We start from the raw sequence: 22,459 nt of genomic DNA, 5'->3' as shown, positions 1-22,459 counted from the left end.
TCTTTCCTGGGACCGCGTGCTGGTTCTTTGTGTGGTCCTCAGTCCGAAGGAGATGATATCAGGTTTCTAGTTTGGCTACTTGTAGTACCACAGACAGAGGCTTAATGTGTGTGCTGCCCTGCTCCACCACCCCACACAGAAGTCCTCTGGAGAAATAAAGATGGACGGATCCAGTAGGACAAAAGTGGGGTATGATTACAAGCAGCAGCACAAATCCAGAGTTTTCTTGTCATTTGGCAAAGTTGCTTTAACTCGTACGCCTGGGGGATGGTTTGCGTCGCTTGTGAGAGGAGGGGAAGCAGACGCAGAGGAGAGCTGAATACTGAGACAAGCTCCTCTGCTTGTTAGTAAAGTTTAATTTGATGTGACAAATGTGTCTCTCTGTTCTTCTCCTTCAGGCATTTCTGTATTAGGCGTACTTCTCCTTTAGCTGAGAAGCAATACAGATTAACAAGACAGATCGAGCCTCCTCTGACTCACACAAAGTTTACAGTTTTCATGTTATTGTCACCAACGTTGAGATGTTATTTGTTACTCGGGCATGTTCCAGATTGCCGTTTGCCTTGTGATGTTGCAGAGGGAGTTAACATTAAAGCAAAGAATAGCAGCGTGTGCAGGAAAGTTCAGGAAAGCGTTGTAGTATGTGAAGATATGTTTGCACACCTGTGGAGATGGCGGGGTATTGCTCGAATAACATGGTGCTTTCATCTCAGTATATGAATAGAATTTAACAAGCCTGTCCTGGTATTTAAAGGACCTGATTTCAGACTCTTCTCTCATCCTATCATGGTGTCCTTCTGCAACATGTATAACCTTCTCCAGCTGTTCTGACCCATGCTGACCCCTGATGCAACAAAACAAAAGACTTTCTTTTATTTTCCTTTCTTTTGCTTTTTCCAAGGGTTTCTTGAACGTGAGATATGAGGAAGCTTTCCTCGGTTAATTCTTTGAACTTTTTCTAAATTGCGCTTTGAGTTTAAATGTCAGCCTGCTGCCACCGAGGCACAGCGATCGGGACAAATTCTCACACTGCTGTTTGAAACTGTGATCCAGTTATCTCAGTGGATTCCTCCTTTCGGCGCTTGATCTCTGCTACATCATTATCTGACAGCTAAATTTGGCCGTTTCGCCATCTATTTTCGGCTTGCTCCCCAAGTGCCCACGTGAATCATGTTGCACTCCACATCTCCGGCTTAAGGAGAGGCTAAAAGCTGAAAGCCTGCTGCTGGTAAATATAGGCACAGTGATTTTAAAAAAGAAAGAAAAAGCCTTAACTACAGAAGTGGAAGACGAGACACGTCAAACACTGGGCTGTCTGTGGAATTAATAAGTCCAATGTGGTGATTAGAAGGCAAAAATGGCCCATTGAAGCAGATGTGTGGTGTATGTAGTGACTTCTGCGTGACGTTAAACAGCTGTCAGTCTGATGAATTGCTTATTATCACGTAGTTGATTTAAAGTGACAGACGTCATGATTTGTGACATTCACCTGAGGAATAACAGTAACGGTTGAGGTATGTGACAAATAAGTCAGAGGAGTTGAGGCATGTTAGCACAGGCTCCGAGTGCTGCTCGCACATGTAAAGCATCACCAAGTGTGCCTTCTTTGTTTGCTGCACTCCAGGTAACCTCACTGCTGACAACGTTTCATGCATTACTGACCCCGATCCTAAATCCTGCACATGCTGTTGAGGCATTGTCGATAGATTTTTAGAAAACTCATCAGGGGGGTGTTTCTGCCTTTTCTGCAGGAGTGTCGTCACGAGTCCCGGAGATCATGGCGACCGGAACCCACTCCCCCGGCGGGCCAAATGGCATAATCCGGAGCCAGTCGTTTGCGGGTTTCAGCACACTACAGGAACGGCGCTCACGGTAAGCAGAGCTCTGCTAAGCTGTTCAGCAATGATCAGCTGGAGTTACTTATTTCTAAAACTGTAATCTGGGTCACACGGTGAATAAAAGACTGATTTGAAAATGACACATCATGGTGCTACTTCTGTACTTCTATGTCAGCGTTTAATAAATAGGTTATAAACAGTAAGAAAGTAAGTACCGCAATACTTCTAAAGAAGGGTCCCCAACTCCAGGCCTAATCATTTGATTCAGGTGTGTTGACCCAGGGTGATATCTAAAACCTGCAGGACACCGGCCCTCGAGGCCTGGAGCTGGGGACCCCTGTTGTAAAGCATCACCTGGATGTTGCTGTTAGATGTTCTAGTAAAGGAAAGTTTGAGTTTTACTGTTTATAAATTACAATAAAACAAAATAAATGAATGAAAAGATTAAGACAAACTTCACTGAGCTAAATGATTACACATGCAGATGGCACCATTCAAGAGTCTGTGATGCCGGCATCATCGACAGAGAGTGGATAACAAGGGGAATTCGACAAGTGGAAACAGAAATGGTGAAAGAGAAATTAAACCCACAAAACCAAAGCTCTCTATACCGTCTCCATACTAGTCTCTATACATGGAGAAGACGTGTACATCTGTTCGCAACCATGTACGAATCATATTAGTTATCTCTTCTAAAAGACAAAACAAAAGATCTGATTCCGACAAAAGGAATTCAATGACTCAGGGATATGGAGCCAGCCTTCATGGTGATCCGCGAGCCACAGCAAGTCTTGAGACCTGTGAAAGAAGCGAATTCTTCGTCACTCTGTCACATGACGTATTCTCGTTCATAGCCCGGAGTTGGTCTCGAAAAGTTAGAGATGGATAAAGTTCTCGAGAGATAAGAGTTTCTTCTGTGTGCTTTCCTGTTTGACTCATCTATGACGGCGCTCTCCATCATCATCACAAGACAAAGCCTGCTCACAGTCTCAGATATACCATATCTCCTATAATCTTACACTTCTGATTGTCAGTGTCTGGGTCTCTTCAGCAGTCGTGGTCCTGCTGAGAGAAGTGGCTCCTTTCTCTCTGCTCAGACAGTGAATGGAGTAATTGGTTCTAATGACTCGCTGTGTGGGCGACTGACAGCGACAGACAAGTTATCATCCTGATAATGAGCGAGGTGGAAAGCTGCACAGATATAGCTCCTGAAGCCGCTGGAGTGTGCCAGCGCCTGTGTGCGCCCCTCTGTTACTGTAATTGAGAAGGGACTTTCCATGTGTGTGTCCATGCGTGAGTTTTGTGTGCACTTCTGCGCCTTTGCGTGATGGAGAATTTGCACTTTGTGCGCACAAGGATAAATTCATCATCATGCATGATTTCCTGTGTGGAAGTGTTGACATGTATGGTTCTGTATATGTCCCTGCCAAGAAACCCTACTGCACCAGAGCATGCATGACCCCACGGCTATGCAGCGCTCTCATTCGGTGTTGCCCTACATTTGTGGCAGCTATAAGCTTCACTTGTGCCGCTGCTGGCACACAGCAAAACACGGCACGTTCCAGCTCGTCTAGTGCTGGAATTGGTTGTCGCTGCGTCCCTGGAATGACTCTCAGATCATTTCATTAAGACTGGGGAAATGTCATTTGTCAGCTAAATCCGTAATGGTTTTAAAAGCTGAGATGTGCATGCGTGGGAGAGATGAGCGTGACCTAAAATGGATTAATGTGAGGAGAGAGAGACTCATAAGGTGGTTCTGCCCCCTTTTTTCAGCCGCAGATATGAGGCTTAGAAATGCTACAGTCTTACCCATGAAGACTAACTGAAAACACATTCAACTTATCAGCTTGTTCCCAAAAGCTTGTTTCAAATTGAAGGGAGGCAGTTGAGGTGGTTCGGGCATCTGGGATTCCTCCTGGATGCCACTGTGAGTGAGGTGTTCTGGTCAAGTCCAAGACCCAGGAGACCCTGGAGAGATTACATGTCATACAGCTGATTTGGGAACACCTTGGTGTCACACTTGGAAAATCTGGATGATGTAACCATGGAGAGGGAGATCTGGGCGTCTCTGCTTTGACTCCTGACCTCAATACTTGGACTTGGATAAGCGACAGATTGATGTGTGGATGGGAGAAACCTTCCCTGGTTGCTGGTAAAATCGTTCTTAAAGGCTTCAACCTGAATGCATTCAGAGTGTTGTACCTACAACCTGTCGTGTCCCCTATGGCAAAGGTCAGTCAATGAAAAATCATACTGACTTTTCAGCCAATCAGGGCTAAGCTCTCTGTCTCTAATATAATAACATCTGCCCCAGCACTCCTTTCACTCTGCTTGCTCTCAGTGAATTATCATGAAACACAAAAGGCTACCATTTGTGGCACATTTGTATTACCTATATTCATCTGTTATCCCTAATATAATAACAACTTGCAGTTAAGCACAATAATTACTGAGAAATAATACTAATGGGCCTCTTCTTCATCATGATTTGATTTTACAGTTTAATTGAGTGAAGAAGCTTCACATGAAGCTTCGTCTGCAGGGTTTCTCTGGCTGATGGAGGGCAGCAGCCTGTGAAGCTTTTACTGGTGATTATTTGTCTAGTTGTTTATTGTTATTAGTAGATCTAAAATACTCACACTCAAAGCATCGCGCCTTAAAGATGATGAAGGTCAGCAAAACATCCACACAACTTGGGTTGCTGATTATTTTTACGTACGTTGGCCCTGAGAGGTCAAATGCAACGCAACTTAAGAAAAACAGCAAATAGAAAAATGCTGCAAAAGCACACAAAACATGTTGGAAGTTGAATAAAACAATAGAAGTAAAAAAATAAAAATAAAAATAAAAAAATCTTGCAAAACACATCGGAAGGGTTTCTGGGGACACGATAAAATGACAGACCGCCGTGGAAGTGGCAGAAACAAAAACATGTGACCGATCTGTGTTGTCAGGGAGAAACAGATGCAGGCAATGTGTGTTTTAGTCACATGATTCATACAAAACTGTGGACACTTGTTTACTGTTTGTCACTTCCTGCAGCTGGGCTGTCTCGTTATTGTCCGTTTGGCCTCCCGGGGGCCACCGTGGATGGGACATGAAAACTGCTTCAAAAGTCACATTCAAAGATGTCAATGTGTCAGCCACACGGACATTTTTGACATCTCTGACATGTTAGTTAGTTTGAAGTCCACAAAATGCAAATGTTCATAGCTTTAAACCAGGCCCTCTGCATTACATTCAGTGCATCCAAAGTAGGAATGTTTTGAAAATGCCTCACTTTTCAAAGATGGTCTTTTACTGCTGGATTAATCCTGGAAGGCTGTTAACATAGCAAGTTCCTCCTTATGACAGTAATGACTGCGATTGTCTGATCAGTGAAAATTAGATTGGATAAGAGCATATCTACATAATAATCCACCAATAGACCCCTACTGGTGGTTTACAGAAAACTCTTCCTCCAAATGATTACTTTGTGGTTTTAAAAAAATGATGTGTGGTGGTAAAAAAATTAAAGAAAGCTGAAGCTCCACACTCCATTTCACTGCCTTTTATACAAATATGACAACTCCCTGTAACTGGATCACATTTGTTCAATTCTCCCTCTTGAGTCACACATTTGGTCATTTGAGGGAAGAGACTGAAGATCACTTGAATGTCGTTAATCGCCGGGAGGATAAATCTGCTTGTTTGTTTGTAAGTTCACTCCAGCAGAGGATAAACGGCAGCTAGGAGTGGGGGAAGCACATGTTTGCATGTGATTGCACGCCCTCGTTAAATGCTCAGGTTAAGCTCTGAATGTATGATTGTATTTGTGTCTGAATGTCTGAATAATATGTAGGCTGAATGTGTCAGTCGCATATAAATGTGTATGCGCGCGTGTGTGTACGAGTTATTTTGGTGTGAGCAGAGTCAACAAGGTCACTGCATCTGACAGATGAGATGAACTCGTGCTGTAACTGGCCCAAGGACGTGTTCAGGATGGTGTAAATAATCTAGAAATATAACTCCTTGCTTTTATTGGCAGCTGGTGGCCTGACACTTGAATTGCTGCAGAGATCCTGTGATAAATATTAGATAAATATAATATGGAAGGTGGCGCCTTTGGGCCTGTGCGATGAGATTTAGGAAATTCTTGTGAGGCACAATCAGCAAACGGTAACTTATCCTGTGTTTGTGTGTGCGTGTGTTTGTCTGTGTGTGTGCAGATGTAACTCATTCATGGGGAACTCTGCAGTGCAGAAGAAGCCTCAGTCCAAGCCTAAGAAGCCCCACCTGTCAGGCCACAAGGGAGGCAGCAGCTCCAGAGAGCCGCAGCCCAAGAGACTGGAGGAGGTTTACACGGCACTCAAACAAGGCCTGGAGTGAGTAACTCATCCACTTGTTCTATGTACACACTTAAGTAGTTAATATGAAGCAAATTCACTTACAGTACACACTATGAAGTCTTCCAGAGTACTTTGAAATGCTCCATTCCTTTTTTTTCATTGGACAGCTGTGGACAAGCAGTAACTTTCCATCGATAAATGCTCAACCTAGGCTATTTTTTTTTTTTTGTCAGAGTTTTGACTTGGAAATACAACAAGAAAAAAAAATCTGTGTGCTTAATTGTAAGGAGAATGCAAAACATCAGACACTTGACACAAATTCTGAAACACAATAAGCCTTTCTATGTTTAATGCCAGACCTTTTAAAGTTAGTAATTATATAGAAGCCATATAGCAGTTAGTCAGTAAGTACAGTACACACTGTGTTGTTGAAGCATTCTTGACTACAGATTCAACAGACAGTATTACAGAAGTGCTGCTTACATTTCCCACACGCTGCATGTGTCACTCTTTCTGGCCTTAAAAAAAATGTTGGCGGTTGTGTTTTTATAATGGATGGAGTCTGGTCTTGTCATGAACTGTATATAAAGAATGTTTATGCAGTGAGTTTTCCTGGTATAGGGGCTTCCTGGGTAATTACCAGAAGCTTTAGTTTGTGCATTTACAGCCTGTTTGAGCTTGTTGACGTTTGCCTCTGAATGCATTAACAGACTTCTGTAAATGTTTATGTTCCACGACTATTTTTTGGTGTCATTAAGTGATTTTGTAGCGGTGAGCGTCTGAACTTCTGCTGCAGTCGTGTTTTAATTCACTGCTAGCGACTTGTTTTATGCAAAGACTGAAGTGTTTCTCTGTTTCCCCTGTGAAGTGAATATCTGGAGGTTCATCAGACGGAGCTGGACAAACTCACAGCTCTGATGAAGGACATGAAGAGAAACTCCCGCCTGGTGAGAAGTTACTCTGCATTGACTTACATCGTTCCTCGTAATGTTTACAGCCTGTGAGACTTCACTCACAGCTTAAGCCAAAAATGCTTTATAAAGAAAATGAAAATGAAAATTTCACACATCAATTTTTAAACTAATGAACGGACACATGGAAAATATTTTTCATTGTTTACGCCATCATGGCCGCCTGATGTGTGCACACAGGAAAAAATGTTTCTTCTTGATGGCAGATAAATGTGATCTGCTCTGCGTTGGATAAGCTGTCCCAACTTTTAGTAACTCTGTAATTTCATGTGTGTGTCTGCGTGTGTTTTCTCTCCAGGGAGTGCTGTATGATCTTGACAAGGTAAGATGATGGGAGGGGAGGGGCTACTGTAACACACCCTCAAGTTTGGAGTTTATCGTGTGAATCTTGTAATAACATATTTGCACATAACATTGTATTTTCTGCACATTTTATTGTATAATAAGTAAGTCTTACCTTGTTATAATCTGTGGTGCAAACAGAAAACTAAATGAAGCCAAATTCTGACCTGTAAATTTTCACGCTGTCTGCAGCAAATCAAAACTATCGAGAGGTACATGAGACGACTGGAGTTTCATATTAGCAAGGTAAGGCTGTTCGGATTTCTTTACTGCTATATTTATTGTTTTGTCAGTCTCTAAATCACGGAAATTATTTGAGGCAATCTATATGTGAGTCTTCGGTTGGACTTTTTAATGTAAGTCCGTGGGGCATTTGTTCAAGAGCTCTGAAACCGGTATTTAAGGCCTCATCCCATCCAAGCAGTCACCCTGGAAACACAGCACTGATGCATATTTTTACCTGTTTCTAAGTAAATGTTTGATATTTTTAAATGCATCGATTTTATTGGTTAGAAACCGTATCGGTGCAGTTTTAACTGTAGCACTCAGCGAGTTGGCTGTTCAAAGGTAACACCTACCTACCATCACATGAAAAGCTCAGAAAAATGACGTCTTGCGTTTTTGTTTTTTTGTTTTTTTTTGAGCTGTGCAAAGACTAAAGTGTGAAAGTAGCTGTTGATCATGACAGAGAGCCAGCTACCTGCACAGCACTAGCATAAACACAGAAATCAGAGGAACTATTAAGGGCCCATTTTTAATATTGATTTACACACAAGAGAGAGTTTGATACATGTTTAGATGTTGATTCCTGGTGGAAATTGTTATCTATGGACAAAGTTTGGTTGTCATGGTCACACACAGTTTGCGTGCAAGATGCTAACTTGTCTGCAAAAACAAACTGCTAGCCGAGCGGTGGTAAATCTAGCAAAAAAAAAGTGATGCAAACTGGAAACAGAGAATGTTTGCCTTCAGAATGAAAGCTGTGCTTCACCACTACAGCTAAAATGTTTCAAAGTTTTACTTTGAAGGCTATCGTTGTCACACTTTTCCTGGTTTCAGCACCACGTGGAAAGTAGTTTGTGTTTGCATGCAAGTCAGCATGTTCAGTGCAAACCAATGTGACCACAGCAATCTGCTGTCAACCAAAGCAATTGCAAAGAGATTTTTGGTGCAACACTTTATCGAGGTTTCTCATGCACACATTGCTCAAAAGCAGCCTGCCATATTGGGTGTGATACAACCAGCGGTTGATTGCTTTGGTTGCTAGCTACAGTTGCATGTAGTTTGTGTTATGACCAAGGGTTGCTTGATGGTCGCAGACCAGTTTCTAGGGCTGGGTAAATGGTGCCTTTTTCAATACTTCCTGTATTGTCACAGTAAGCGTGACGTTAATGACACACAGTTAGTGGTGTTGCATCTACAAAATCTCAGCAGCTCTTTGTGACTAATTTCACCTAGCAACCTCCAGCAACGACTCGCCAACCGATTAGGGAATACTCCGTTTTTTATCAACCTTTGGTTCCCAGGATATGACTGATATTTCTCAGGCCTCTGTGACTGAAGCGTAACTCTGAGCAAAAACAAACAGACAGACAGATTTCTTAAAACGTTTGTTGTTCTCACAACTTTTCTTTCCACCGGTTTCATGCTGAGTTTTAGGCGCAACTTCACTAGCTTTTTGCTGCCAGGTATTAGCTTAGCATTCCTGCTCTTCTAATCTGTTGATATATTAGGGAAGTTTCCAGCTGTTTCCATGGTTGAGGTAAAAACATCCTTTCTGAGGTTGCCAGGTAGGGATTTTTGGCTCCCTGCATCCTCTTTGTAGTCACCTCACAGGTTGCCATTTGGGGACATTAATCCCCTACAAGGTTTTGACTTTTCTTCCACATCGCCTTTTGTAGAGCTTTAATGGTCTTCCTCGCTGTGCGTCAAATCAGATGTGACAGCAGGCAATCAGAGCACACACGCCCAAACAACAGCGCAGCTCCAAAGGTAACCATGGTTACCCGGAGACAGAGCCTTTGAAGTCCTGATGAGCTCGATGGGGCCGTCTGTTGGGTGGCGTTAACCCTTTATGTTCACATACATCCCGACTACAAAACCCACCTTCAGAGCATCTGTCCCAAAAGCACACACAGGTAAACAACAACACAGCAGCGTGACTGCGATTCTGCGGGGATGAAGGCGACAGGGAATCTGGGTCAGGGCAGTTTGCAGCGAGGAGCGATTGACACGGCCCTCAAAGATGGGGAAAAAATGAGAGGGAACTCAGGAAATGTATCTGCAGCTTGCTCCACTTTGACTTTGATGAGACAGATAAAAGAAGTCGGCGCTTGTTCTGTCTTGTGACGGATGCTGTTAAACAAACATGTACTGCTTAGCGTTATTGTTAAGCTCCTCTGTTCTCTCAAGCTTCATGCAAAAATAGATTTGAATGAAAGGGTAAATATTTGAAATAGCAATGAAGTGTCTGCTTTATCGTGCCATGTAAAAAACCTCAAAAGCTGAAGCGTAACTAAAATTAAGCCTACCATTCAATCAGTTTTTATTTATACTTACCCTGCACAGTCAGATAGTATCAGAGATAAAATAGTTTAAAGAAAAGACTCAAACTTGTGACGTGACAAATGGTTTGTCTTTATTTTTAAATTAATCAGATTCTAGTTTCTCTTCTAATTCAAAGTAATACAGTTGGTATTAAAGGGCCCAAAGTGTCCAGAGAAAACATCCTCTTGATCATGTCTACAAGCCTAAATGCACTGAGTTGCCTCCATGTGATTGGCTGATTAGATATTTGCATCAACAAGCAGCTGACCAGGCGTTTCTAATAGACTGGCCGGTGAGCTTGGAAAAGAAAAGTCATTTTCAGCCCAAACTTTCATTAATCATCACTCACTTTCACAGAGGTGCATGTGAGAGCACAAATATCCGGTTCACTGGGCGCCATGTGTGCTGCTACCCACTGTACCCAGACTAACAGACATGTCTGCAGGGGACTGTCACCTGCTGTCTGCTACATGTGTTCAAGGGCATCTTTGGCCAATGTCCCGACCTGATTTTTCCCGACATTGGGCAGAACTCGTGTTTGAAAATATAATGTAGAAACAACTTCAGCATCACACAGACTGACTTAAACTGTACGCATCAGTAACCATCAGTAGCTGTAGTGGTAAGGACATAAAGTCTGAGAGACGTGTGACTTGTATGATTGCATTAGAAGGCTTATAACACGCTGATTATGGTCCAAACAAATCGACAGTATGTAGGACAGGGCAAACAGGAAGTATGCATTTTTTATCAGGCAGCTGATGCTGATTAGGGTTTTTTTTTTCTATTTTTTTGCACCAGAAGGGAGAGATGAGCACTTCAGAGCTAAAAGCAACATATAGGATGGGGATCAATAAACTCACCTGGACTATTCCACATGTCTTAGACACATGTACGTGATTGGCCACTGCATGTGTAAACAAAACATTGTAAAGCAAAGACACTGCGAGTGAAAAAAAGAGAAAGAAATGGCGTTTCAGCAGCTGAGCTACAGTAAGCGTGAACATGTTTGTCAGTGTTTTTGCTCAGGCTCAGGCTCAGGCGTGTCTCTTTGTGTAGGACAGCTGCCGTGAGGGATGACTTAACAATCATCCATCAGCAAGTTGTTAGTTTGTGAGTCACATCAGCTCTGCTCTTTTGTTCCTGCGCTGCCTGCAGATGTCTGAGCAGTAATTGGCACACATGGAGGAAGCAGGTGGCACAATACAATCCGTATGATGTCCTGCATGGGACAGAGTATATATATATGTATATATGTTTGTGTGTATGTGTGTTTGGGGGAGTGGGTGTTGACCGCTGGTATCAGCAGGGCATCATTAAATAGACTGAAGGTGAGACGATCGTCTGCCAGACGTCTCCTCTTCCCCTGAGAGAGCGTGTGTGTGTTAAACACGTGCCAAATTCAATCCAGAATGAGTGTGCATGCTTTACATGTGATTATTTGTAATATAGGGCATTTTCTGCTTTCCCCACTTCCCTTGAATGCTAATCTTGCCACTGGCGCGCACACATACACACACCCACAGCTCCCCAGAGAGCTTCATGTGTGTTTGAAGCTGTTTGGTGTGGCCCGCCTGTTTTAATCTGCTTATAATCACTGGCCCCCCGGCACAAAGTGTGTGCGCGCACGAGGCGCTATCTATGATCCAGAATAATGGCCATATCTTAAGAGGATTGCTGCCATATCTGAAAGATTCACTGCTAATATCTAAAACCCAACGTTTATAAATCATACACACTGATGATAGTGAGATAATCCTTTAAAACTTTCAGCGATTCTTAGGCTACGTCCACACGTACACGGGTATTTTTGAAAACGGAGATTTTCCGTTTTCGTTTTAAAAAATAATCCCGTCCACACGTAAACGCAGAAATGAAGGAAAACGCTGCTAGGAACATGCCAAAGCAACAGGTGGCGATATATTCCTAACCGTGTAGAAATGTTGGCCAATCAGAAGTCTAGAAGCCTCGGTAGGAAATAGTAAACAAAGATGGGGCATAGAAACAGAACCGAGTCGTATGTGTGGAGGGACAGTAACTGTGTGTGTATATGTAAGCATTTAAACACTACAGAGAGTACAATTAACAGTAACAGTATTGTAGAAATTCACTTCACCGAAACAATAACGTGGCGCACAGTGTGACGTCAAAAAAGGCGCACACCTTTGACGCTGCGTTTTCTCCGTTTTTCTTGGCCACACGTAAATGCAAAAACGGAGTTTTCGAAAATATCCACCCTGGCAGGCGTTTTAGAAATCTCCGTTTTCAGTGACTGAAAACGCCCGTTTACGTGTGGATTTAAAGGTGCAAACGCATAGAAAAATCTGCGTTTTCAAAAATACCCGGGTACGTGTGGACGTAGCATTAATCACAGCTGCCTTTCAAACTACCAAGCAAACGTTATTAGAAGTAGTTTAGGAACGGATGCATTCAAAATGGTTTCAAAATACAAAAAATGGTTATTTTATAAATAAATGTGCAATATTATGCTCACTCTGAGCATAACTGATTCCCCAATAATTCCAATAATCCCTCGGTCTCTGAGCCGTGCAGGTTATTTGTCATTGCAGCGAGCTGCAATTAGCACAGTCCAATAGAGGACTTAATTTAGAATACATTTCCATTTAATGTCTCTTAGCATCTGTAGAGAGGTGATTTAAAAAGGTTCAGATGGTCTTTACAGGCGGCCTGTTAAACAGATGTGCTTTTCCTTTGATTAAAGAAGTGCTTTAAATGTTTATATTTTGTTCATATTATATATTTTTATTTTAATTCATGTTGAAATTACTTATGGGCATTGGTGTAAAATTTCCAAAAGATTATTTTTATTCCTGAGAAATCTGCAGATAATTTTTCTTTGTTGATCCACAGTGGGGGGAAAAATTTGTGAAAATACAGCACGAAAAATTATGGGACATTTTTTTTAAAGTAGTGTTTTGTTTTGATTTTTTACAGTGTATATTGAGCTGCATAATAGGAAACATCTCAAAGTGCACGTTTGTCAAAATTACAACCATGTTTCAGATGAATTCTGTGTTTTTTGTTTTTTGTTTTTTATTTTAATCTTACTCTGTAATATTTTTATTTGGGGTACAAACGGTTCTTGAATGATACAAAACCGATGGAGACAAAGGGCAGAAAGACGGGGAGATCTCCACAGGAGCTGCTTTCAGGATGTATAACACATGTCTGTCTGTGTGTATGCGCGTCCAAAAGAGCATCAGTGCTTCTGCCGGGTGCAGTCCTCTCCTTCCTCCTGTGCTGAGGTTACTCTTGTTTCTTTGTGTTTTGCCTTTCATGTTTCTTCTTTTTTTTCCCCTCTGGGTTGAAATGTGCCCAAGGCTCAGCAATATGCTGACGGCCACCCTCTGGAGTGGAGGAGCTTGGTTGACCTTCAAAAGGACGTTTCCTCGAAGGCAGCAAAGGGCTTTTTTGTAATTGGGGACAAAAATTGGCTCCATTAAGCTGATAATAATGATACGGACGCTGATTGCCTCTAAAGAATGATGGCTTTTCATTAGGCGAATGAATACCTCGTTGTAGTCGTCTCTTTATTTATGTGGGTATAATGACATTGTATTTCTTGGCTTGATAGGTGTAAAACGTTTCCTTGGATCATGCACAATAACACGTTTTGTGTTTTTTTTTCCTTCATCGTAAACAAAAACCATCCGTTATTTTCTCCGAGTGCTGAGAATAACAGTTGAGGTTGGAAATTGTTTTCTAGCCGGCTCAGCTCAGCTGCTGCGGCCCCGCCACATACATCACATACCACAGACAGACAGACAGACAGACAGACGGGCTGGGTCCCGCTTGAGGGTGGGGGGTGGTGAAGGCTTAGTTGGTATAAGGTGGAGTGGGTGGGTTTGTGCGTATGTGTGTGTCACAAAGAGTTACACACTCTAATATCCATCCCACCGCAAACCACTTTCACTTTTTTTTTTTTATTAGAAGCACTCATTTGCCCACCCACCGCTTGCAAAAACTCGCTCTCCATGCACATGTCAGCACGTCGGCGCGTGCACAAAGTCTGCTCTCACAAACAGGCTGGCAGCGTTCGGCTGATGCACAAAAGATACACAAACAAACAGTTAGATAAGCTGTTGGGACGACAGGAGCCAGAATGGCCCATTTTCTCCTGCTTCTCCCTAATGAGTGCCATAAAGAGCGCGAGGCATCAATATTTCAGCGCTCTCGTCAGGCGGCCGGAGATATTTCCCTTTGATGAGGCTCACCAGAGGTGTTTTGCGTTTTGCTTGCCTGCCACTTCATCACATGTGAATTTTAGTTCAAAATAAGCCAAAAGATTCAAAGGACTGGACGCTAAAAATCTGGACTGCTGCTAAATGTTGTTGTTGGTACAATGGCTCTGAGTGAGTCAACCGCATCCTCGAAAAGTGCTGGGATTACAGCTCAGTGTTGTTTCATAATGACTCGTGTCTGTTTTTTTTAGCCTTTTAAATGTTTGAATTTTAATGAAGTATGTGAAAAATTTAGGAAATACAAATATTGATGAGGAGAACTTGATTTTTAAAGAGTGGGGTCGGTTAAGGAGCACTTGTGTTTTGAAATGTGAAACAATTAAAAACGTTAGAAACAGCGTTATTATAAAGAATTATAATAACTTCATTACCAAAGCTTTGCTCATAATAAAATCATTTAAATCTGCTGTGCCTGTGGCTCCACGGCGGAGTACGTTTCTGTCTGTTGAGCTGAGCTTTTTGCTTCAGCATCATCATGATTTGATTTCAGCTGAAACGCTGACATTTTAGCTCACAGTGAGACAACAGGATGTTGATGGAGTCGTTCCCTCTCCCTGTGGGTTTGGGTTAGGTCAGGCTAGTGCTGCAAACTGCAGTCAGGCAGACAAATGAGCTCTAAACCCCGTCTGCTGCTGCCTCGCCGTGGGAGTGTCCCACTGGGCTCGCAGACTGGGACAGTGCAGGCGTCGGGTTAGAGTTACAGGGATATACAGCAGCTGTATGTGCCAGCTTACTTCAGGACATTTTTATCCATTCTTGGTTTATCCATTTGTCTCTCCTGTCGGTCTTGATGACTATCTTTCTCTCTGTGTGTGTAATGTCAGCCTTTTACTGTGTTTACCTCTGCAGGCCTTTTCTGTTTTGGACTTCCTGTACAGTCTTATTGACCATCTGAAGTATCTGAAATAAAGTGTAAAGCAAAAGTTAATCATGTCTGTGCTTATTTCTGCTCTCACTGCACAAGCCTGAAGCTGTGCCATCCGTGAATCAATCCCAATGGGAAGCAAACACAGAAAAATTCACATGGCAGTTGGAAGTTTTTGGGAATTTGCTCCTTGCCCGGGGATGTTTTCATGTCTATGGAAGTTTATAACTTTATTTCATAACTGCAGAAGTTTCTGTCTCGTGAGTGTTACCCCGCCTGCAAATTCGTGAGGGCCGATTAAAGATGGAGGGGACTCTGTGTGTGTGTGTGTGTGTGTGCAGGTGGATGAGCTATACGAGGCCTTCTGCATCCAGAGCCGTCTCAGAGAGGGTGCCATCCGGATGAAGCAGGCCTTTTCGTCCTCGCCCTCCACCAAAGGCACCAAAGAGAGTATCGCGGAGGTCAATCGTCGGTACAAGGAATACACAGAGGTACTCAGAGCTGTCAGCTGCAGACTCTTAGTCCTGTAAAGCGAATGGAGCTGTAAAAAGTAACTGTAATTGTAGGGTTACAATAATTATTATGACATTTAAACAGAGATATTTGCAGATTATATATAAACACAGAACAGGGCGCATTAAACATAGTCACGTCTGACAACACCGACTCTAAGTATATGATACAGATTACTGCTTACAGGGATTTGTAAACACTAACCTGCAAAGCCAGATACTTACCTTTAAATCCCAATAACAAGCGCACCTGTCGCCACCTGTGCCGAGGGCTTAGACCCGCCCTCCCGTCTCCTCTGTAGTTTGGTGTTGACCGGCTTTGTCAGAGCCTGCAGAGATAACTTGATTACTGTTGTTGTTCTCGTTTTTGTGAGGGCTGTTTGTGTGATCGGTCTTATCTCTCTCGTTCCGTCCTCCAGAACATGAGCGCATTTGAGAGCGAACTGGAGAACCTGCTCGGGGAGTTTCATATCAAAATGAAAGGTGGGACGCGAATGATTTAAATGAGAAGTTAATGCAAGTTTAGTCATTTACACACTGGAATAAAAGAGACTCACTGAGTATTGTTTAAAATCCAGATGTTTTGGTGATGATTTTATATCCATTGGAGCCAAAATCCTAAGATTTCTCACTCATGAACCAAGTTGGAAACCCTGAATACCTGAAAAATCATGACAAAAAATATGTTTGACAGTTAAAAGCAGCTCGTCTCATTGTGCAATAATTCATTCTGAATAAGAAAGTGAGCTAACATTGCTTAACTCATTGTAGCCCCCCCCCCATGATGTTTTTTCTCTCCTCTTTGTGAATAATATAAATATCTGTCACTTCTGTCTGACAGGTTTGGCAGGATTTGCTCGACTCTGTCCTGGAGACCAATATGAGGCAAGTTTATTTTCTTTGCTCTAACTGCTGACTCTACTTTTAACAGGATTGGGACAGATAGACACAAGTGACTCTTTTTCAGCTTGAAACCGCTGCAATGATATTTATGTAGCAACAGCTTTGGCCATCTTTCAGTGAAACACCACACTCCACCCAGCTCCAGAGTTAGCACTTAGCTGGTTGGTTTAGTGGGATAAACAGTGAGCAGTTAAAAAAAAATAGCTTATAAGTTCAGCCATAAAGTTATATGGTTAAATGGGTTTTTTTGCTCCTTCCTTCAGATCTTCATGCGTTACGGTCGCCAGCGATGGAAGCTGAAGGGGAGGATTGAAGTGAACTCCAGGCAAAGCTGGGACGGAGACGAGATGGTCTTCATGCCCCTCATTACTGACCTTATTAACATCAAGGTACTGTACAAACCCGGATAACCTCGTGTCTAAAATGTTGCGCTGTGGCACTGAAATGAGAAACAAACACAAGTTTGTGCCCATCAGGTGACGGAGCTGAAGGGTTTGGCCACTCACATGCTGGTGGGCAGCGTCATCTGTGAGACCAAGGAGCTATTCACTGCCGTGCCTCAGGTGGTGGCTGTGGACGTCAACGACCTCGGGACCATCAAACTCAACCTGGAAGTCACGTGGTAGTAAGTAGAAGCTCGCTGAATCTAACCAGGGTTGCACGAATTAGGGTACATAATGAGTTGGCAGCTGCCAGATGGTATCACTGCTGGGTAGCAGGATTGTTCAGAGGTAGTCCAGAACTATTTTAGTCTTGTTGCTGGACCGGCCATATGTTTGGAGCATCTACAATGGTTGTTAGTGTCACAGCATTAAAGTCAGGGTCTGCATGCCTTGTAGGGTCCTGCCATCTGCTGGTGAAACATCATAGTAACACCCACTTCGTACTTTGTTTTACACAACTGTGATGCCTTGCTGTGTACACCTGTGGTCAGACGTCTCCAAACACAGCTCCAGTGCCAGAACCAAATGTTCCAGTACTGACTTTCAAAAAGGAGCACCTCATCGATGATGTTTTTCCCAGCCCTTGTTGAAGACCCGTCATGAAATATTGTTGTTTACACTGCAACAGACCACCTCAGGAAGTGGCTTGAGTGACCGCATCACAGTGAATCTTTGTGGTTGTTTACACCACACTTTTAGGGCTGCCCATTTGTAGGTTTTTGAAACCAAATGTCAGCAGTATTGTTACGAGCTTTGTCCTTTTTTATCCTCCTCTCCAGCCCCTTCGACGTGGAGGACCTGACCCTGTCGTCTGGCAACGTGAGCAAAGCTGCAGCTCTCCAGAGACGAGTGTCCGTCTACAGCCAGGGCACACCGGAGACCCCCACCTTCCAGGACACCTCCTTTTTTGTGAGTCAAGCAAAACACCGCCTCCTGTAATGGGGAGAAACATGTTTTAAGTCGTTAGCATATTCTGTGATCCATAACACACTAACCCAAGCACTGTCTGAACCGTGATGTAAATCATGCCCCATGTTATTTTTTCCGTTGATGCTTAAGCCGTGCGGGCACCACCCTTAAACTAACCCTCACCCATTTCCCTGCTGTCCTCCTTTTCTTTGCATATTCCCATTATACCCACACTCTGCCCCCATCTTGTATATCCTACATTTCACCCACCTCCCCTCAAATACCCAACACCCTGTCTTATTTCCCTGCCTTTACTGTGTAAAGAAGTGGCAGCCCTACCCCGTGGAGCGCCAGCGCTTCTCCTTCCTGCACATGCTCCGAGACACCCTGCTAGAGAAGCTAAGGCGCAGTCGTTCGTTTGGTGACCTGGCCTCACTGCGGCCAAGGCCCAAATCCAGTCTGGAGGTTTATGTGAGTGTGTTGTGGCCCCCGTGACCCTCCTAACCTGACTCTGTGTGCCCTCTTACCCCCACTGACATGATGGGGATGTAGTTCTCTGCTCATGTGGACACACTTGGGTTCACCTTGTCCCTTTTTTAAGGACTACAGAATGCCATGTGTGGCTCTTTGCACGTCTGTTTGCATGTTCGTCAAACTGTTCTTATGTTTTCTGTTTATATTTACCTCACTGTTCGATTCAATTTGGGTTCTGATCTGATCACAAGTGGATGATTTCAGTATAGTGTGCTATCTCTTTTTCTATCTTAGAAAACAAGAGGAGCTTTCTTGTGCACTTTTCTGTCTTTCATTCACTGATTTCAGCCAGATCTCAGATTTATTCTCTTGTCTCTCTTTTCAGTCCACACTGCCGGACGATGTCTTCGAGAACGGCGGCTGCGGTGTGGCTGAGTGCAAGCGTCTGTCCTTCACCTTCTCTGATACGTCTGGCTCTACGCCCAGCCCCAGCCCCGCCCTGAGCTGCTACTCCCCGGGCCAGTCCAACCCCGAGATTACCGTCACTCCTCCAGAAACAGAACCATTACCTACGCAAATCCTCCCAACTAGGGAGGACTCCATCGCAGAGGAGCATTTAGTGGAGGAAGAGGAGGAGGAGGAGTACGAGGAGGATGGGGAGACGGGCAGTAGAGGAAGCAGGGGCAGCAGGACCAGTGCCAGCATTGCCAGCGACGAAGCCGAAGCGGCCGAAGACTCGGAGTGGGAGCGCACAGAGTCTCAGCGTAATTCTAGCTCCAACTGTGGTTCAGCTGCCCCGTCCTTGTGTTCAGACGGACACCTGTCCGCAGTGGCTCCCGAGGATGTCTTCCTGGATCATGCCGACGAGCTGAAACCTGTGGAACTGGACACAGAGGAGGCGGGCAGCCTGACGAAGCAGCTCGTGAAGAGGCTGACTTCCTCGGAAATGATGCCGCCCGGTGGGAGCGCTGCTGAGGGTGAGGGAAGTCTGAGCTGGGCGGGAGAGGGAAGCAGGGCTTTCCTGGAGAGCAGCCTGGAGGAGGCCATCCACAGCCTGCTGACCAGATTAGAGTCGCTGACTCATCGCTGCAGAGAGCTGCAGGACCTGGAGCAGGAAGTGATGCGTCTGGAAGACCTACTGAAGGTAAACTCAGTCTCATTACATCTGCAGAAGATCTTGTGCACTAAATTTGCAGAAAAACTGCCATCCTAGGCTTCATTTGGACTTTATTGTCTTGGGTTTTTTTGTTCTTTTAAAAAATCTTCCTGTCTTTTCCCCCCAGTGCCGTCTCCCGGGTCACAGGAGTCGATCCTCTAGCCTCAGTCTGACTGTGGAGAGTGCCCTGGAGAGCTTTGACTTCCTCAACACCTCTGACTTTGATGACGATGATACCGGAGACGATAACGCCGTCATCAGCATTCCCCGACAGAGGTCTCCGATCTTTGATGCAGATGGAGAGAGGATCGGGTGAGTGTAATATTTTGCATTGGCTAAAACATTACATTTTCATTTATTTTTATACACATGCAGTTTTTTTAAGGTGCCATACCAAAAACTTTTGTGAGAACTTTTAAGTGCTTGGCACAAAATGAAGAGTTTAATTCTTAGGATTCTTAGGACGACTGGACTCTTTAAAAACAAACTCACTACACGTACAGTTGGTCTGTGTGTGTTACCGCTGCCCCATGGTGGTGACTCTTGTATGTTGCTGCTCAGGGCTCAGCATCCAGAAGCCAGAGGACACCTGAGTGAAGCCCTGACAGAGGACACCGGGGTGGGCAACAGCGTGGCAGGAAGCCCCCTCCCACTTACCACTGGAAATGAGAATCTGGACGTGGCTATTGTCATCCACCTTCAGTACTGTAATCACCTCATACAGGTAGAGCTCCTTCTGATAGCTGATATCATAATTACCATTCATCCTGCTTAAGTAAAACACCAGCTACCTTCTGGAAATGTATTCATAGCATCTGACAGGTTTTCATTTTTTCTTGGTAACATGGCAGATGTTGACCAGTGGGGTCAGCGTCTGGCAGCGTCGCAGTGTCCTCCTCAAATTGTCAGGACAGACCCAGCTGCTAGAGGAGTTAGCAGAGATCAGCGTGGACAAACTGGGAGCAATAACATCTGCTGCTGATGGTGTGTATCTAAACACGTAGACCAGATTTCCTCCAACAAGGCTGCTGTCCTGCTTTACTTGTTTTTTTCCTTTCTTTTCCCATGCTTCACCCCTCCAATGTTGGCTCTGTAGTTTTTGCATAATCTGGAAACTTATCCCAAAGAACAACATATGTGCTATACTTTAAAGCAGCCAAAACAAATCGTTACAGTGCATGAAGGAGGTTTGAGGGTTTGTGGTCTGACCTCGTGCTCTGCCCCGTTTTCCTCAGTCCTCCCGGGCCTCGTGGAGCGCCCCCAGCTGATGACTCTGTGGTCAGAGTGCAGCGGCTCTGAGGGACTTTTCCACACCACGCTGGACAGAGTGTTCAAACACATGAATCAGCGCTACACGGCGGTGCTGCAGGAGAACCGCCCACACGGCGCCGATACAGGTTCGCTCGTCCCCTCTTTGTTTCTGCAAACAAACCACGGGTTATACTTAAAATTTCATCTTCAGTCAGGGCTTCAACTGACTCACGTATTCAGGGTGTAAACAGGTTTTAATGTGCTCCTGAGGGGGAAACTAGACGTCTGCATTTAACCGAGAATATAATGTAGCTGATGAAAATGGATAGAAACAAACTGGTTTATGAAGTAAACTGTGACTGCAGGCTGTGTGAACACAGGATTGTGATTTGTTTTTTGTTTTTATGTATAGCTGAAACTAAATAATGTGAAGTGTTATCTTGGAACGATGCACTGATCTCTTTCTTCTCTTCTCTCCAGTGATTAGCATGGTAGTGGGTGAGATGGTGGACAGGAGCGACCTGATGGCGGCACAGAGTCCTCCGGCTGCTGCGCTCTCTCAGGACGTCCTGACTGTGTTTCAGTTCTACAGCTACATCTTACAACATGAAGTCCAGGACATGGAGACGCACCTGCTGCACCTGGCCAGAGAGGGTGCGCAAAAGCTGTGACGCTTACATTGTGACACTAATTCCTCTGTTGTTGGCTGCGTCCTCTATAACCGACTTATTTTCTTAAACTAAATCACAAAATGAGGATATTTTTTTCTACGGAAGAATCCAAAAGTCCAAGATTTCTCCAAGTTAATCCAAATATTAGAGCTAACATTTTGATGCTGTAGGTCAGCTTCTGTTGTTTAAATGTGCTATAGGTTAGATGAGGCCTGTGAGTGTTACAGTTCTCTGCAGCTGGTCCTATCCTTGGTTTAATCTGCGTGTGTCTGCGTTGGCTTCCTCCTCAGAGGTGTTTGCAGAGGTCCTGTGCAGCGGAGACTATTCTCGCTGTCTCGCAGAACTGGAGGAGGTACCTTTGTCATCTCTCTGGCCTGGAAGCAGAACCCTAAGGGCCCTGGCATCCCTCCTCACTGCAGAGGACCCTCAGGTCAACAAGGCAGCCGCCGACTACCTCTCTTCTGGAGCGTCAAACAAGCACTTCAGGACCAGGGTGAGTAATGCTCAAGAGAAAACGGTAGGCGCACCATTTCTGCCTTTTGAGCCACATTTTTAATGGTTGTTTGTGTGTCTGCAGGCAGTGGAGTGCTACACCCAGGCACTGTCGGAGGCTGGAGTACAGAGTCAGAGGGCAGCCTGCTCAGCTCTCAGCTGTCTGGAGGTCAGCAGTTGTTTACTAAACTGTGCAAACAGCAGTTTTATGCAATAAAGAGAAACATGTCATTTGGATTTTTACATTTTTATCTTGTTTGTGTGTGCGCAGGCAGTCGAGAGCATCAGAGCGGTGGTAGCGCTGTGCGATTCAGCCGATGAAGAGCTGCGTCACGTGGCCATAGAAACCCTGCTCACGTTCGGTGCGTAACAAATCCACTGCATTTTATACACAACTGCCACGAGGTCATCTACACATTATAGTGTTGTTAAGATGCGTTTAATTGCAGCGTTGACTGTAAATTCCAAGAAAAACATGTTTTCTCTTGCTTGTTT

General features: G+C 44.2%; 1 protein-coding gene across 2 annotated transcripts in view; it reads left to right on the top strand.

Moving 5' to 3' along the window:
• Positions 1–22,459, top strand: part of ripor2 (RHO family interacting cell polarization regulator 2) — a 62,221-nt gene that overhangs the window by 36,626 nt on the left and 3,136 nt on the right. The window contains exons 2-22 of one of the 2 annotated variants that reach the window (XM_039605821.1): positions 1,752–1,872; positions 6,047–6,202; positions 7,035–7,113; positions 7,436–7,459; positions 7,672–7,725; positions 15,495–15,644; positions 16,085–16,148; positions 16,507–16,550; positions 16,832–16,957; positions 17,045–17,193; positions 17,791–17,920; positions 18,245–18,391; positions 18,780–19,538; positions 19,678–19,862; positions 20,112–20,274; positions 20,402–20,534; positions 20,786–20,947; positions 21,282–21,455; positions 21,763–21,965; positions 22,050–22,133; positions 22,236–22,326. In XM_039605821.1, coding sequence (XP_039461755.1) covers positions 1,752–1,872; positions 6,047–6,202; positions 7,035–7,113; positions 7,436–7,459; positions 7,672–7,725; positions 15,495–15,644; positions 16,085–16,148; positions 16,507–16,550; positions 16,832–16,957; positions 17,045–17,193; positions 17,791–17,920; positions 18,245–18,391; positions 18,780–19,538; positions 19,678–19,862; positions 20,112–20,274; positions 20,402–20,534; positions 20,786–20,947; positions 21,282–21,455; positions 21,763–21,965; positions 22,050–22,133; positions 22,236–22,326 — 3,198 coding nt within the window. The remainder of the gene's footprint in view (positions 1–1,751; positions 1,873–6,046; positions 6,203–7,034; positions 7,114–7,435; positions 7,460–7,671; positions 7,726–15,494; positions 15,645–16,084; positions 16,149–16,506; positions 16,551–16,831; positions 16,958–17,044; positions 17,194–17,790; positions 17,921–18,244; positions 18,392–18,779; positions 19,539–19,677; positions 19,863–20,111; positions 20,275–20,401; positions 20,535–20,785; positions 20,948–21,281; positions 21,456–21,762; positions 21,966–22,049; positions 22,134–22,235; positions 22,327–22,459) is intronic. The other variant, XM_031750150.2, reaches the window with a different exon arrangement.

Source organism: Oreochromis aureus, linkage group 22 (genome assembly GCF_013358895.1).
Source record: "Oreochromis aureus strain Israel breed Guangdong linkage group 22, ZZ_aureus, whole genome shotgun sequence".
In the NCBI taxonomy this organism is placed as follows: domain Eukaryota; kingdom Metazoa; phylum Chordata; class Actinopteri; order Cichliformes; family Cichlidae; genus Oreochromis; species Oreochromis aureus.
The sequence above is the reverse complement of the archived record's forward strand: the minus strand, read 5'-3'. Positions and strand labels throughout refer to the sequence as shown.